Source organism: Salvelinus alpinus, chromosome 12, assembly GCF_045679555.1.
Source record: "Salvelinus alpinus chromosome 12, SLU_Salpinus.1, whole genome shotgun sequence".
NCBI classification, from domain to species: Eukaryota; Metazoa; Chordata; class Actinopteri; order Salmoniformes; family Salmonidae; genus Salvelinus; species Salvelinus alpinus.
The window spans coordinates 2,191,637-2,209,943 of record NC_092097.1 but is presented as its reverse complement, the minus strand read 5'-3'; the positions used below and the strand labels follow the sequence as shown (position 1 = coordinate 2,209,943).

The 18,307-nt window shown below is 44.3% G+C and overlaps 1 protein-coding gene across 8 annotated transcripts in view; it reads left to right on the top strand.

The window, feature by feature from the left end:
- The window catches only part of LOC139535357 (receptor-type tyrosine-protein phosphatase T), a 504,254-nt gene that overhangs the window by 462,199 nt on the left and 23,748 nt on the right, over positions 1-18,307 (top strand). For all 8 annotated transcript variants that reach the window (XM_071334697.1, XM_071334695.1, XM_071334698.1 and 5 more), the window contains 3 exons: positions 191-307; positions 5,048-5,202; positions 14,858-14,993. In XM_071334697.1, coding sequence (XP_071190798.1) covers positions 191-307; positions 5,048-5,202; positions 14,858-14,993 — 408 coding nt within the window. The remainder of the gene's footprint in view (positions 1-190; positions 308-5,047; positions 5,203-14,857; positions 14,994-18,307) is intronic.

Sequence of the window (18,307 nt, the reverse complement as noted above, 5' to 3'; positions counted from 1 at the left end):
CAATTAGGCCTCTTTGTATATTATGAATATACTATCAACCACTGAAATAGAATGAAATGATTGGTCCTGTGTAATATTTTTTCTGTCCATTTCAGGAGCACTTTTGTCTGACTTTTGCACTCTAGGGTCAAAAGTCCCATACAGCCTCTTTAAGAGACAAGGATTTGATCATGTATGTTTCTCTTCCCAGGTGAAGTGTGTGAGGTACTGGCCTGACGAGACTGATGTGTACGGAGATATCAAGGTGACACTGATCGAGACAGAGCCACTGGCCGAGTACGTCATTCGCACCTTCACAGTCCAGAAGGTAAACCGACTAAGTCAATAGCCATGCTCTCTTGTTTTGTTTTCATTCATTCCAACCAAGAGGATTTACATTTGTGGTTGACTGCAAGGTGAAACTATGTTGTTCATCTGGGAAATGAGAGTATAATTGAACACTAGTAATCAGTAAGGATTTGCATTGAAAGAAGCACAATATAATTGGGATGCAGGATTCAGACTTCGACGCCATTGTTCTGTTAGATCCCTTTGAAAGGGAAACATCAGAGAAACAGTCACAAAACTAGCCAGCTTTGATAGTCTTGAAATTCATATTTTGTGGCTCTCTAAAAGCCGCTTAAGCAGACAACACAACAGCTTGTAGTCAACGAATTTTGCATGCACTTAATCCATCAGTTTTGCAAGAAAGCAAAAGTTCCTTTTAACCTTCTCACACTCTCCATTTGAAAGGGAAACAGGACTTTGTCATTACAGAACTCCACTATCACACCACAACCTTAATTCCCGGGCCTTTAAAAAGCAGTGCACAGTGATGGGTTCACGCTTCGTATGCTTTCAAATATAACGTATTAAATCATTTTAATTGCGTCAAATAATGAGCTCTGAAATTATGAAAAGCATTATTAATGACGAATCCAAAGGGATTATTTTACTGCACCACACAGATAGATAGATTTTAAAGCCCGTACACACACACAGACTTCAATCTGTTGAAAATAAAATATAACAGAGCCCACTGGATTGGCAAACTTAGACATAGTTTACCTCCGATTTACACCGTTACCACCTTCAATACTGCACCTGTCGACCCAAGTGTCCATATACTCCAAACAGGCGAGATATTTTAACTGCAGTGTATTATGTGGGCTTTGCCGGCATATCAACGCTGGCGTGCAGGGATTAAACAGTTAACCAACCCAGATGGCAATTAAGCACTTAATTGTTTAGTTTATTAGGATCCCCATTAGCTACTGTACATGCAGCAGCTACTCTTCCTGGGGTCCATATAAAACCTACAAATACATGACAAAGTACAGAATAGTAAAAGACTAGAACAACATAAGATATTACATAACATTTCAAATAAAAAATGACATATTATATATAGGAAAGACACCAAGAGATAACAAAAATACTATTTACACACTATTCATATATACATATTCTTATATACAGTACAGTTAAAAGGGAGTGGAGGTGTGAAACCTGTGATCATTATTACTACTGTAGCCCAGTGTTATACTATACTCTAAATGGCCACTTTCCAGTTTCCGCACATCCACACCCATTATGTGCTGCTGCCTTGGCTGATATCCTTATTGGTGGGTTCTATTTCAAATATAGCGTTTCGATATCTCACTTTCGATATCTCACTTTATGCTAAAGCCTTGTTCACATTGGAAGTTTGAAGTGACTCGAATCCTATTTATTTGCCTATCTGATTCTAATCTGTTTTTTTCCTGCAGTCTGAACAGCCAAAAATCACATGGAATCAGTTATTTCAAACCACATTTCAAACCACCTACAAATCTGATTCCTGGCCATGTGACTTGTGTATGAATGGTCAAATCCGATGAATTTGCCCTCAAGTGGTTTTAGACTCTTATTCAGCATATCTTGTTGCTTGCTAGCTACTCTGTTGACAGTTTGACAAGAACATGTGTTCGGTAACTGGCTTGTTAATTGTTTACAAACAAATGAGTGAATGTGCTAGAAAGCTAAACAGCTATCTAGCTAGCTAATTGACAGCTGTGGCTAGCCAAAAACGACCCGTTTTTAAAGGACTCGTTTGGAAAGCTGGACCATGTTATCCTTTGAGGCTTTGAAGGTGTTCTTACCCTATGATTTTGAACATTCAAAGCACTTCTAAGTTATAGGAAGCACAAGCGCCACCACCAATCAGCCTACAACACTGCACACATACCCGTCGTTACTATGACAACTAGAGTAGCCTTGTCAGCCAATTCACCTTAACGCTACAGCATTCTAAACGATTCTGTGACTTCAACTTTGTGTCAACAGTTTGTGGAAGGCCCTTTCCTGTTTCAGCATGATAATGCTCCCATGCACGAAGCGAGGTCCAAACAGAAATGGTTTGTCGAGATCGGTGTGGAAGAACTTCACCTTTCTGCACAGAGCCCTGACCTTAACCCCATTCGAACACCTTTGGGATGAATTGGAACACTGACTGCGAGCCATGCCTAATCGCCCAACATCAGTGCACAACCTGACTTACATGCTGACCACACCGCTCGCGTCGCATGTGAAATAAATTTACACATACATGTTATTTGATCATTGCACCCGCGTCAACGAGTGTCTGCGTGGCCAGGCGCTTAAATTGAAATTGGTTCTATTTGTAACGCTCAACGCGCTGCAAGTCCGGCCTCTCCCATCTCCTCATTGGTTTTTAGGAGCATATACCCACGTGGGTGATTGAAAGATTAACTGAGGTCCTCACTCCAGTCAGTTGTAGTAATGCACCGTAAAGTTGGTTGCCAACCGTCATATAAAGTCCAAAGAAGAAAAAGAAGCCCGAAGGAAGGATGAGAGATGATGAGAAACTAAATTTGGTTTACCGTTTTATCTGTGGATTAATTGTCGGAGTAGTGGACCTTGTGCATTTCAGGTAAAAAGGTGCACACGGACGTGGGCATGCGCAATGGCGCACGCGTCCGGTTTGGTCAGCATGTTATGCTCTTGTTGCTGAATGGAAGCAAGTCCCCACAGCAATGTTCCAATATCTAGTGGAAAGGCTTACCAGAAGAGTGGAGGCTGTTTATAGAAGCAAAAGGGGGACGAACTCCATATTAATGCACATGATTTTGAAATGAGATGTTTGATTAACAGGTGTCCACATACTTTTGGTCATGTAGTGTATTTCAAAGAAATAGATTCGATGTCTTACTGTACGGGGATGTAGACTTCCCTCATAATGCAGACATGTTCTCTGAAGCCAGACTAGTCCCAAAAATATCACCCCTCAGCTTGCAGTCTCTGCACAGGGGCATTGTCATGCTGAAACAGGAAAGGGCCTTCCCCAAACTGTTGCCACAAAGTTGGAAGCACAGAATTGTCTAGAATGTAGATTCGAGAGTGGCCTCCATCAATGTAGTATCATAACAAAAAAGTCTGATATCACAAATGCTCAAATTCCTGCCATCTTTCTGAGCGATACAAAATTAATCTGTACAGGCGCAGTCTGTTTTGTGGGCGTAGTGCTGTACATGGTGCGCTTCCGTCTGCCTTATCACAGATTATTAACTGTAGGCAGTTTTTTTTTTTTTTATGCTGTAGCGTTAAGATTTCCCTTCAATAGAACTAAGGGGCCTAGTCCGAACCATGAAAAACATCCCCAGACCATTATTCCTCCTCCACCAAATGTTATACTTGGCACTATGCATTCGGGCAGATAGCGTTCTACTGGCAACCGCCAAACCCAGATTTGTCCATCGGACTGACAGATGGTGAAACGTGATTCATTATAGAATGCGTTTCTACTGCTCCAGAGTCCAATGGAGGCGAGCTTTACACCACTCCAGCTGATCCTCCACCATAAAGGCGTGATTGGTTGAGTGCTGCAGAGATGGTTGTCATTCTGGAAGGTTCTCCCATCTCCAAAGAGGAACTGTAGCTCTGTCAGGGTGACCATCGGGTTCTTGGTCACCTCCCTGACCAAGGCTCTTCTCACCCGATCGCTCAGTTTGGCCGGGCGGCCAGCTCTAGGAAGAGTGTTGGTGGTTCTAAACTTCTTCCATTTCAGAATGATGGAGGCCACTCTGTTCTTGGGGACCTTAAATGCTGCAGAAATGTTTTGGGTACTCTGACCCAGATCTGTGCCTCGATAACAATCCTGTCTCTGAGCTCTACGGACAATTCCTTCAACCTCATGGCATGTTTTTTGTTCTGACATGCACTGTCAACTGTGGGACCTTCTAAAGACAGGTGTGTGCCTTTCCAAATGATGTCCAATCAATTGAATTTACCACAGGTGCACTCCAATCAAGATGAAGAAACATCTCAAGGATGATCAATTGAAACCGGATGCACCTCAACTCAATTTAGAGTTTGAGTACTGTTCAAAAAAAAATCTAAAAACCTGTTTTCGCTTTGTCATTATGGAGTATTGTGTGTAGATTGAGTTAATAAAAAATTATTCCAAACATTTTAGAATAAAGCTTTCATGTAAAAAAAATGGCCATGATTGGGAGTCCCATAGGGCGCCGCACAACTGGCTCAGCATTGTCTGGATTTGGCCAGGGTAGGCCTTCATTGTAAATAATAATTTTTCTTAACTGACTTGCCTAGTTAAATTAAGGTTAATTAAAAAATACAAATACAAAAAATCCTGTTCATATCTACCGCAATTACCTTGTACCCCTGCACATCGACTCGGTACTGGTACCCCTTGTGTATAGCCACGTTATCGTTTATTATCTATTATAAATGTTATTATTACATGTTTTACTTTTCTTTTATTTCTCTATTTTCTTTCTCGCTGCGATGTTGGGATACATTTCACTCTTAGTCCACAACTGTTGTTTACAAAGCATGTGATGAATAGAATTTGATTTAATGCCTACATTTTAGCCTCCATTTTGTTGTCAGCCCACAGTTTATAAAATAATATATGCCATTTAGCAGACGCTATCCAAAGCGACATACGGTCATGCATACATACATTTTTCATAGGAATCGACTGAGCCAAATAGGACCAATGTTTACAGGAAGTCCACTGTGTATGTCTCTATTTGATTTCTTTCAGAAGGGCCACCACGAGATTCGGGAGATCCGTCAATTCCACTTCACTAGCTGGCCTGACCACGGGGTGCCCTGCTACGCCACCGGCCTCCTAGGCTTCGTTCGCCAGGTCAAGTTCCTCAACCCTCCCGACGCCGGCCCCATCGTGGCACACTGCAGGTACATACTGACCATGCTGAGGGTGGGTCAAATAACACAGGACTATTGGGATGACATATTTATCACTCATGGCTTTCGTATATGTATTTATGTATTCCTTTTTCCCCAGATAAGTTGAATCTGAACATATTCATTCAGTATGTCAACGGACTGTGCGCTACAAGGCTATTAGCCTGCTGAGCTAAAGCCTAGGCATTAGCTCAAGGTTCTAACTCAAGTCTCCAGGTCTCAGACGCATTTCCCCGTCACAGTAATGGGTTTCGAACAGCCTCCATTACATGACTGCTTAGTAACTTGCTGTTGAGTCAGACAGCAGAGTTCATTCCCAAACTATAGGGCAAGAAAAAATAAGGGGTCTGGTTAATGGAACTATACTCTCGGATTCAGGTAACTCCCAAATACCTGCACACTCTCTTTGACTACCACCTCCTACTACCCCACAGGCCCATGCACTCCCCAGATCCCCACAGAAATAACCACCACAGTAGCTGGGAGCCGTCACTTTTATCTTTAGTGAATGAGCTAGAGCGATGGGAGACTAAGGCCTCTCTCTCTCGCTCTCTCTCCTCCACCCCTCCGCAGCCCACTCAAATATCCACCCCCTGAGGCCGAGGCATTTAGCTCAGACAGGCAAAGGGGGAGAGGGGGAGAGGGAAGGAGTGCATGTACACAATGAGATGTGACATGGAGAGGCTGCTAAATAGCACAATGCAATTTCACTTTTGGCTCGGGACTCTCGAAACAAAGCAGATGTGACTAAGACATTTTCAGAGTGGATTAACTCAAGTGCCAGGCGCTGTGCTTTCTGCTCCCATGAAGCACGGGGCACCTTTCTCCCTCTAATACATCCAAGGACGAGAATGGAAGAGACTATGGCAAATGTTATACTGCCACTTTATCCCCTGCCCCTTCTTATCATTGCACTCTCATACATTGGATTGATGACATTAACCTTTAAGAATTGCCTGGGTAAAAAGGAGGGTTCACACCTGTCGGGGGAGAGTGACATCCACCATATAATCTCTGATATCCCGACCTTGGAGAAACGTAAGGCTTAGCAGCAGGGGAGAACAACTGGCAGTCGCCCTCGAATGAGGCGAGGAACAACATGTCCTCATTGTAATTATGGCACATAAATCATCAAATACATTTTATAAATGGAATAACAACCCGTATATACTAAAAGGAGGGACAAATTACACGACTGCAACTTGTAAAACGTTACTGTCTGGTAGCTAGCAATTTATGCTAGCTAGCTACCTAGCATTTTTCAGCTTATAGTAATTTAGACATCCAGTTAGCTAACCAGCTAACACTAGCTTCAACTTGCTCACTAGCCATTAATAATCTACTAGCTAATCAAACATATGTTTTTGTTATAAATTAACTCTACTACAGGCTAAACATTTTCCTTACCTTTACTGAGGTAATTATGTTTCTTCTTGGGTGCCCTTTGTTGACAAAAACCAATGTCAATCACACATGTATTCTACTGTAGCTAGATACTGTACTACCCATGCTCACTGGCAAGTTTCTTTCCTGCCCCCCAATTTTGACAATGCTTTAAGTAGTCATTGATTAGTTAGGAACTCCTCTCACCTGGTTGTCTACGTCTTAATTGGACACAGATTGAAAGGAAATAACCAAAACCATTAGACACGCGGCCCTCCAGGAATCAAAGATGGATTCAGTTAAACCTGTGGATGCAGGTGTGTTTGGGCAGTCAGTACCATAAATAAATAAAGTAAGTTCTAGAGAAAAGCCATCTCTCTCTTACCCTGTCTTATCCTTTGGGACTTTGTAGAACCCTTCAGTTGAGTGCATTTGTGGCACAACTCATGTGTGAGTGTGAGCCGGCTGACTTGGGTCTCTTTGAGCACTTTCGTTGTCTGTCGTCATCCATATCACCAGGGATGCAGATGAGCTGTCACAGTACCATATTAAATGCTGCCTCTTCATCTTCTCTGCTCCTACAGCAGAAGATAATAGAGAAGGAAAGAGAGGGGGGAGATTAGAATTTACAGGCTGTGCTAAGGGCCATGATGCACGTGCTGAAGGGCAAGTGGGGGGGCATCACCATGGCACCTCCAGTGGCCTATGCTGAGGTTAGATATGACAATAACCAATGGGTGGGAGTGTAGCAAAGGTAAGCTGTTAGTATTATGAACATATTGAATAGCTAGTTTTCTGTCTAACGTCACTTGGGGCGAGTAAGTTGCTAGTGTTGCATGTGTGTGTGAGAGAGAGAAAGAGAGCCAGCCAGCCGGCCTCTGTGTCTAGTGCTGCAGGAGTCTCTTAGTTTGAGTCAGGTTTTACATACCTAGAATGGAAAAGGTTAGATGGAGAGGGGTGCTAGGGTTTTGCATAGGTGTTTTTGCAAGGTGTTCTTAAAATTATACAAAACTGTAAATGGTGGACAACCCTGTCACTGGTTAGTTATAAATATTACTAGTGTTAAAACTACTCTTCACAAAAGCCTTTATTCTGTCTCATCTAAAGATGCTTGTAACCCCCATAGCAAGACTTCTATAACCATGTCTATGTGCAAATTAGCTATAACCATAGACATAGATAAGATATCTATTGGCTTTGCTAGATAGCTAGCTAGCTATACAAATAGATAGCTACCCACTGGGCACAGACGTCAGTCCAACGTCTAGTTTTGATTTACATTTGGTTAAGTTGTCAACTAACGTGAATTTTATGTGAAATCAAAATAGAATGTCACACTTTGTCACGATCGTCGTAATGTGGAAGAGAGGAGGACCAAGGTGCAGCGTGATATAAATACATTCTTCTTATTTATTTAACGAAACGAATAACACTAAACACACTATCAAAATAACAAACGAACATAACGCTATATAATCAATAAGTGCAGACACAGGCAACTTACACATAGACAATAACCCATGAAATACCCAACGGAATATGGCTGCCTAAATATGGTTCCCAATCAGAGACAACAATAAACAGCTGCCTCTAATTGAGAACCAATCTAGGCAACCATAGACATACAAACACCTAGACAAGTTAACACCCCATAAACATACAAAACCCCTAGACAAAACAAAACACATACATCCCCCATGTCACACCCTGACCTAACCAAAATAATAAAGAAAACAAAGATAACTAAGGTCAGGGCGTGACAGTACCCCCCCCAAAGGTGCGGACTCCGGCCGCAAAACCTGACACAGAAGGGGAGGGTCCGGGTGGGCCTTCTTACGGCGGCGGCTCGGGTGCGGGACGTGGACCCCACTCCACCATAGTCATTACCCGCTTTGGTGGCGCCTCTGGAGCGGGGACCCTTGCAGCGAGTCCCGGACTGAAGACCATCGTAGAAGGCGCCACTGGACGGAGGGGCAGCTCCGGACTGAGTTGTAGCTCCGGACTGAGGGGCAGCTCAGGACTGAGGGGCAGCTCAGGACTGAGGGGCAGCTCAGGACTGAGGGGCAGCTCCGGACTGAAAAGCAGCGCCGGACTGAAATGCAGCTCCGGACTGAAGGGCAGCTCCGGACTGAGGGGCAGCTCCGGACTGAGGGGCAGCTCCGGACTGACGGGCAGCTCCGGACTGACGGACAGCTCAGGACTGAGGGGTAACTCAGGACTGAGGGGTAACTCAGGACTGAGGGGTAGCTCAGGACTGAGGGGCAGCTCCGGACTGAAAGGCAGCTCCGGACTGGTGGGCGGCTCCGGCGGCTCCTGACTGACGGATGGCTCCGGCGGCTCCTGACTGACGGACGGCTCCGGCGGCTCCTGACTGACGGACGGCTCCGGCGGCTCCTGACAGACGGGCGGCTCTGACGGCTCAGGACAGACGGACGGCTCAGGCGGCGCTGGACAGACGGGCGGCTCAGGCGGCGCTGGACAGACGGGCGGCTCAGGCGGCGCTGGATAGACGGGCAGCTCAGGCGGCGCTGGACAGACGGGCAGCTCAGGCGGCGCTGTACAGACGGGAGCAGGAACAGGGCATACTGGACCCTGGAGGCGCACAGTAGGCCTGGTGCGTGGTGCCGGAACTGGTGGTACCGGGCTGGGGACACGCACCTCAGGGCGAGTGCGGGGAGGAGAAACAGGGCGTACAGGGCTCTGGAGACGCACAGGAAGCCTGGTGCGTGGTGTTGGCACTGGTGGTACTGGGCTGGGGACACGTACCTCAAGGCGAGTGCGGGGTGCTGGAACTGGAGGCCTGGTTCGTGGCGCCGGCACCGGAGGACTGGTGCGAGGGGCTGCCACAGGAGAGCTGGTGCATGGGGCTGCCACAGGAGAGCTAGTACGTAGGGCTGCCACAGGAGGTGCAGGACTAGGGAGGCGCACAGGAGGCCTGGTGCGTGGGACTGGCACTGTCATTACCAGACGGTTAGCACGAACCTCAGGACGAGTATGGAGAGCTGACTCAGGTAACATCAAATCCCGGACACGTTCCGTCGGGCGGATGTCGTGTCTCATGCACCAACACAGCAACTCCCTCATTTCACTCTCCTCCAATCTCCCCATTAATTCCTTCACAGTCTCTGTTTCACTCCCCTTGCTCACCTCCAATTCCACCCCAACTGGCTCTGGTTCCATCTTCGGCTCCTCACGGTAAGCACGGGAAGTTGGCGCAGGTCTCCTACCTGAACTCGCCACACTCCCCATGTGCACCCTCCCCCAAGAAATTTTGAGGCTGCCTATCAGGCTTCCAGCCGCGCTGCAGAGCTAGCTCCTCATAATACCACCTCTCGGCTTTCGCTGCCTTCAGCTCTGCCTTGGGGCGGCGATATTCACCCGGCTGTTCCCATGGTCCCTTGCCATCTAATATTTCCTCCCAAGTCCATTGCGCCACAAAGCGCTGTTCCTTCCTTTCACGCTGCTTGGTCCGGTTGTGGTGGGTTATTCTGTCACGATCGTCGTAATGTGGAAGAGAGGAGGACCAAGGCGCAGCGTGATATAAATACATTCTTCTTATTTATTTAACGAAACGAAGAACACTAAACACACTATCAAAATAACAAACGAACATAACGCTATATAATCAATAAGTGCAGACACAGGCAACTTACACATAGACAATAACCCACGAAATACCCAACGGAATATGGCTGCCTAAATATGGTTCCCAATCAGAGACAACAATAAACAGCTGCCTCTAATTGAGAACCAATCTAGGCAACCATAGACATACAAACACCTAGACAAGTAAACACCCCATAAACATACAAAACCCCTAAACAAGTAAAAACACATACATCCCCCCCCCATATCACACCCTGACCTAACCAAAATAATAAAGAAAACAAAGATAACTAAGGTCAGGGCGTGACACACGTTCATTGAATTTAGGTTAAATGTTTTTGGAGGAAAAAATACTAAATTCCCTTACGTTGATGACTTTTTGCAAATCCAATCACTTTTCCATGTTGATTCAACATCATCACATATAATTTTTGGGTTGAAATGACGTGGAAACAACATTTACTGAACCAGTTTTTGCCCAGTGGGTACTGCTGTGGCTAGCTAACTTCAATGCAAATGCATTAAGTGAGCATTGAATAAGATAAACAACAGGAAGCTAGCTAGATAACCATCTGTAGGAACATGAAGTTTGTTTTACTAGCAAGCAAATAAGCATGTGTGGTCAGCACTGGCCTACTAGGTAATCATAACAGCTAGAACAGAAATGGGACAGCTCTCACCAGCTTCATATCCATTGCACAGCAAGACAGTCAAACATTTTTCCAGCTGAATCCTCATTTTCAAGTATATCTGAGTTTTCTAGCAAGCTCAATAGCTAGCTAGCTAAATAGCAAAGCCCTGTCTGTAGATGGCCACCCGCTAGGTAGGTAATGTTTATTAGTTGTCAAATTCACTGGTGTCGCAACATAATAAATAGAAATATAACAACAGAAACCGTCAGTTAGCCTTAACGCCATGTGAAGTAGCTGATGCAAACTAGCCACTTGTGAAATGCAGTCCTTAAAAACATCCTCCATCTTACTAGGTCCTGTGTAGCTCAGTTGGTAGAGCATGGCTCTTGCAAAACCAAGGTTATGGTTTTTTTTCCCATGGGGGACCAGTAAGAAAATGTATGCATTTACTACTGAAAGTCGCTCTGGATAAGAGCATCTGCCAAATGTAAAACATTTAACTAGGTTGTGTCCTGGGATTGTTGACGCTAGGGCAATAGGCAGAAAAGGTATTGACATCAAAAAGCTAAAACTTTTTGCATGCGTCCCATTTAGGAAAACGGGAGATACCTAGTCAGTTGTACAATTGAATGCCTTCAACTGAAATGTGTCTCTGAATCAGAGAGGTGCTTCGGGCTGCCTTAATTGACATCCACATCTTCGGCACTCAGGGAACAGTGGGTTAACTGCGTTGCTCATTGGCAGAAAAACAGATTTTTACCTTGTCAGCTTTGGGATTTCATCCAGCAACCTTTCGGTTACTGGACCATCGCTCTAACCGCTAGGCTACCTGCCGACCCATATTTCGGACTAGAGACTAGTCCCCGTAGCGGCCCACTATATTTAACGTACCTCTCATTCCTTACTCCATCGCTTTTCCACGATCCAAAGCGTTGTCGGTTCAAGTTCTCCTAAAAAGAACGTCAGCCTGGCTTTTGAAATACAATGCTCCGATCACTCCCCTACCGAATTCCCTCGTTGAGCGCTGACAACGAATGTCCAATGGAGCTACTGTAGTAGTAACATAAAACACATGGATAAAATATAAGGACATAAGACAGCTGAACATTAAAGTAACGAACCACATGTTCACATTTATCATGAGACTGTGGTAATGGAGATATACTAAGGGATGTTCTGGCCCTCTTATTTTCTCCATTGTGCTGACAGACTGACCAGACACATGGGCACCTAAAATAATTGGACACACTAGACTTATAGTCTACACATTCCACTAAAAGCACACATACCAGAGAAATATGCTTAAGGCAACTGGACACTAATGACAAGAAGAGACATAGAGTCTGCCAATTCCAATAAGGAAATACCAGAGAACATGCTGGGGCATTGAATTAAATACAGGGTTGAGTCATAGGCCTAGAGTATAGAGGGACATATATTATTTTTAAGACAAGCATGGGTCTGGCCACTATTATAATTTAACTGAAAGCAGATAATGGGCGTTAGTAGGCGTGAACAAGCAGGAAGCCTGAACTAAAAAGATAAGGATGGCAGGAAAAATTAGGGGAGGTATGCTTATTTGCATATGGGGTGGACCCATATGCTATTTATGTATAAATGTTGGAACCGGGGTTGGGAAGCGGTGTGTGTTCCGCGGGGTGTGTTCCGCGGGGTGTGTTCCGCGGGGACATGCCAGTGGGCTGTACAGTTGTAATAAAGAGCATGTTTGATTTTAAAAGTTCTGGTAAGCGTTGTATTTGAAAATGATTTTCCACGACACTACATGGAGGTTGGCAGCCATTCCCCCACTTAACTGAAATATAGATGGGATGCAGATGAAGGCCAACAGGATAAACTTTGGCCCACAGAGCGTAGGGCCCCATTGACAGATTGCGGAGTAATTTCACATTTCCTGGGGCACTCCTTTAGCCGTTATCCCCCTGCCAGGACCCAGTTGTTTGCCGCTCTCACCATTAATCACCGGCAGCTGACAGGCTATCTGACAGGTTGCCGAGTTACTGAGTGGCCCCCAGCTCCTGAGATCCGGAGCTGGGACCTGTCAGGATGCTGCCGAGTGAATGATGGCTAAGCAGCCCCCCTCTCCTACCTCTCCTCTACCTCTTCTCCACCACTATCTCCCTTCCATCACAACTCCTTCCCTCCCTTGCTCCCTCCCTCCCTCACAGCCCGTTCTGCTGGGTGTGTTTCCTTAACTCCTAACACCGGGGTAAGGGGAAATAGCTCTAACCCCTACATGTCACTCGCAGGGGCTGATGGAGTGCGCTGTTTGTCAGCACCATAAGGCAGTCCTGTCTCTTTTGACTAACTGTGGGAGCGCAGCGCGGTTCAATATATGTTTATCATAGGGCATGTGTCTTCATGTGTCGCCGCCGCCGCTAACTGTGGCAGGTCAATTACAGAGGATAGATTAGGAACTGCACACTCCAAAAGGGTTCTTTGGTTGTCCCCATAGGAGAACCCTTTTTGGTCCAGGTAGAGCCCTTTTTGGTTCCAGGTTGAACCCTTTTGGGTTCCATGTAGAACCCTCTGTAGAATGGGTTCTTAATGGAACATAAAAGGGTTCTACCTGGCATGAAAAAGGGCTCTTCAAAGGGTTCTCCTATGGGAAGAGTTTACTGTAAAGAAAAGGCCTTACTGGAGACATTGATTACATTTTTTTATTTTTTTTATTTAACCTTTATTTAACCAGGTAGGCCAGTTGAGAACAAGTTCTCATTTACAACTGCGACCTGGCCAAGATAAAGCAAAGCAGTGCGACACAAACAACAACACAGAGTTACACATGGAATAAACAAATGTACAGTCAATAACACAATAGAAAAAGTCTATATACAGTATGTGCAAATGGTGTAAGGAGGTAAGGCAATAAATAGGCCATAGTAGCAAAGTAATTACAATTTAGCAGATTAACACTGGAGTGATAGATGTGCAGATGATGATGTGCAAGTAGAAATACTGGAGTGCAAAAGAGCAGAAAAGTAAATGAAAACAATATGGGGATGAGGTAGGTAGTTGGATGGGCTATTTACAGATGGGCTGTGTACAGCTGCAGCGATCAGTAAGCTGCTCAGATAGCTCATGCTTAAAGTTAGTGAGGGAGATATAAGTCTCCAACTTCAGCGATTTTTGCAATTTGTTCCAGTCATTGGCAGCAGAGAACTGGAAGGAAAGGCGGTGTTGGCTTTGGGGATGACCAGTGAGATATTCCTGCTGGAGCGCGTGCTACGGGTGGGTGTTGATATGGTGACCAGTGAGCTGAGATAAGGCGGAGCTTTACCTAGCAAAGATTTATAGATGACCTGGAGCCAGTGGGTCTGGCGACGAATAGCCAGAGGGCCAGCCGACGAGAGCATACATGTCGCAGTGGTGGGTGGTATATGGGGCTTTGGTGACAAAATGGATGGAACTGTGATAGACTGCATCTAATTTGGCAGCGTGAGTGAAGGAGACTTTGTTGCGAAATAGGAAGCCGATTTTGGATTGGAGATGTTTAATATGAGTGTGGAAGGAGAGTTTACAGTCTAACTAGACACCTACGTATTTGTAGTTGTCCACATATTCTAAGTCAGAACCGTCCAGAGTAGTGATGCTAGTCGAGCGGGCGGGTGCGGGCAGCAATCGGTTGAAGAGCATGCATTTAGTTTTACTAGCATTTAAGAGCAGTTGGAAGCCACGGAAGGAGTGTTGTATGGCATTGAAGCTCGTTTGGAGGTTTGTTAACACAATGTCCAAAGAATGGCCAGATGACTCCAGAATGGTGTCATCTGCGTAGAGATGGAACAAGGAATCACCCGCAGCAAGAGCGACATCATTGATATATACAGAGAAAAGAGTCGGCCCGAGAATTGAACCCTGTGGTACCAACACAGCGACTGCCAGAGGTCCGGACAACAGGCCCTCCGATTTGACACACTGAACTCTATCTGAGTAGTTGGTGAAACAGGCGAGGCAGTCATTTGAAAAAAAATACTTTCTTTCTCTCTCTCCCCCCTCTCTCTCTCCAGTGCCGGGGCTGGAAGGACAGGCTGTTTCATAGCTGTGGACATTATGCTGGATATGGCCGAGAACGAGGGTGTGGTGGACATCTTCAACTGCATCCGCGAACTGCGCTCACAAAGGGTTAACATGGTGCAAACCGAGGTTGGTGAAGCAATGTACTGTTTAGCTTGTGTGTGGATAGTGGGTAAAGAAGAGAACAGTACTGTATCATAGATGAAGCATTAGTCATTACAGTGCCCTGCAAAGGAAATAATGATACATAATGTCACATAATGGTACATAAAATAATGGTACAGTGTTTAAAAGTGCAGTTATCCAATTAGCATAGCATTAGCCATCCTTATACCTAGCGTTAATATGGTATTTTTAGATTAGCATTAGCCATTCACATGTTATTTTGTTCAATGGTACTGATAGTAGTTACTAGCAGTTACACAGTTAGCATTAGCCATCCTCATACCAAGTGTAAAGGGAGTGCAACCAACGTTCAAAGTCACAGCAAGTCTGTTAGCGTAGCATTTTCCATCGCCATGGTAAAGGGTTAAGAAGGCTCAAACAGTTTCCTGCTATGGCTAGTCTTTCCCAGACAATCACCAGACTGATCCTATGTTGTAACCCACTGCCCACAGTTAGTTGTTCTGCGTGAAATTTTCAGCAGGGATATTTTAATGTGAGTCCTATGGAGGGACACTGTAAAGCATAGAAATAGGATATTGTAAAGCTTAGACATGATAATGTAAAGTGAGTCATATGCAGGGAGAGTCTAAAGTATAGAAATGTTATCTGGGAAAATCCCCCCAGACCTTGAAACCCGATTCTATTTCTATGGTCTATAAGCCTTGGCCTTATCTGCCAGACAGGCCATTCCAGGCTATTAGGGTTACATTTTCCAGTGGATCACGCATTCAGTGAAGAAACAGTGGTTCTTGGTGGAGAAACAGCACCTGTGAGATAATGTGTGTGTTTGAGATTAACTACATTGCAGTCGGGCCAAACAGAATCACTGATCTACAAATCACCTTGCATCCCAACTAACTACTCATTATTTTATAAAGGATGAACAATTCTGCGATTCTCATCTTTCTCAAACGACTCCCCTCAAATACTCTGAGCGCTACTTCAATGTCAATAGTGAGAACGACAAAAGGGCTAATAGTAAATACGCGTCGGTATTCTCCATAACTACTACGGTTTCATTAACTTGTGTGTACCTACTAGACTGATATACATTGTATATTCTCAACGACTCTGCGACTAGCAACCGTTCGTACAAACCATCAGCAAGCGTGATGTCACTTCTGATCAAATGTGTGTGGTGTCTCCTCTGATATATTTCCCAAGTCAGGCGAGCCTAGCTACCTCTGGAGAGTTCTCAGTCATGCATCTTCCATCCCAATGATCCTATTAATACTAAATACATGCTGAATAATAGATAACTTAGTTCGCACACATTTTTATTCTGTGAATGCGTTTGCAAGTGTGTTTGCTACGTGAGGGTTACGACCGTGGGAGTTTTGCAGTCACCCTTAAATAACGGTAATACAACAGCAAACTCATGTTGTTCTCCACATTACCTTCTCTGGTAAACACACACCATATCAAATACAATCTAAGTTTATTTGTTTCATGCACAGGATACATGAGGTGTAAATCATACAGTGAAGTGGGTATAACCTCTCTAGGCTAGATGGGACGCTACCGTCCCACCTGACCAACATCCAGTGAAAGTGCAGGGCGCCAAATTCAAACTACAGAATTGTAAATATTTAACATTCTTGAAAATACACATGCAATATGTTAAATTAAAGCTTGACTTCTTGTTAATCCAGCCACGGTGTCAGATTTCAAAAAGGCTTTAAGGCGAAAGCAAACCATGCGATTATCTGAGGACAGCACCCCATCAAACAAACACAGACAATCATATTTCATCCCGATAGGCGCGACACAAAACTCAGAAATAACGATACCATTCATGCCTTGCCTTTGAAGAGCTTCTTCTGTTGGCACTCCAATATGTCCCATAAACATCACAAATTGTCCTTTTGTTCGATTAATTACGTCGTTATATATCCAAAATGTAAATTTATTTGGCGCGTTTGATCCAGAAAAACACTGGTTCCAACTCGCGCAACATGACTACAAAATATCTAATAAGTTACCTGTAATCTTTGTCCAAACATTTCAAACAACTTTCCTAATATAACTTTAGGTATTTTTTAACGTAAATAATCAATCAAATTTAAGATGGGATAAACTGCGTTCAAAACCGGACGAAAACATAGTGTAGTGTGCTTTCAGGTCATGCGCCTCTAACTTCACTGTTCTGAACAGGGCTACTTCTTCATTACACAAAGGAAAAACATCAACCAATTTCTAAAGACTGTTGACATCCAGTGGAAGCGATAGGAACTGCAAGCAAGTGCCTTAGTAATCTAGATCCCCATAGAAAACCCATTGAAAAGAGAGTGACCTCAACAACAAAAAAATCCTGGATGGTTTGTCCTCGGGGTTTCCCCTGCTAAATAAGTTATGTTATTCTCACAGACATCATTCAAACGGTTTTAGAAACGTCAGCGTGTTTTCTATCCAAATCCACTAATAATATGCATATCCTAGCTTCGGGGCCTGAGTAGCAGGCAGTTTACTTTGGGCACGCTTTTCATCCGGATGTGAAAATACCACCCCCTAGCCTAGATAGGATAATATCTGAAAATGTAGCTAGACTCTTACCTGTATACATGAATGAATGCTACTTCATGGTAGACTGGAACCATTTAACTCTGTTTTGTTTTTCGCCAATTCTCTTTTGGCCATGTGTGGAAAGTAGCACATCACAACTTCTTCCAACTGATCTGTCAATAGCATCTGCTAAATTTAGGGCATCCATCCAATAAAAATAGTGAAACATTAAAAAAGATATATCCTTTTTAGATGAAACTATAATACATATATTCACGTCATCAAATAACTGATTAAAACACACTGTTTTGCAATGAAGGTCTACAGTAACCTCAACCACACTCTCTCGAGTAGCACCATGGTGTATCCCGAGGACAGCTATTTTCTGTCCTCTGTGTACATTGACTTCAATACAAAATCTAGGAGCCTCATGTTTTTAACCCCTTCCATAGACTGACATAGTAATTATGAGAGAGAGAGAGAGAGAGAGAGAGAGAGAGAGAGAGAGAGAGAGAGAGAGAGAGAGAGAGAGAGAGAGAGAGAGAGAGAGAGAGAGAGAGAGAGAGAGAGAGAGAGAGAGAGAGAGAGAGAGAGAGAGAGAGAGAGAGAGAGAGAGAGAGAGAGAGAGAGACTGTGTATAGCGCTGCAGGAGTATCTTAATTTGAGTCAGGTAGATTTAATTTAGTTTCACGTTCACTTACTTAGCTAACTAATGCAGCTAGCTACTGTAATTTTGCCTATTTAAACACCCGGTTCAAACAGAGAGGAATGCTATT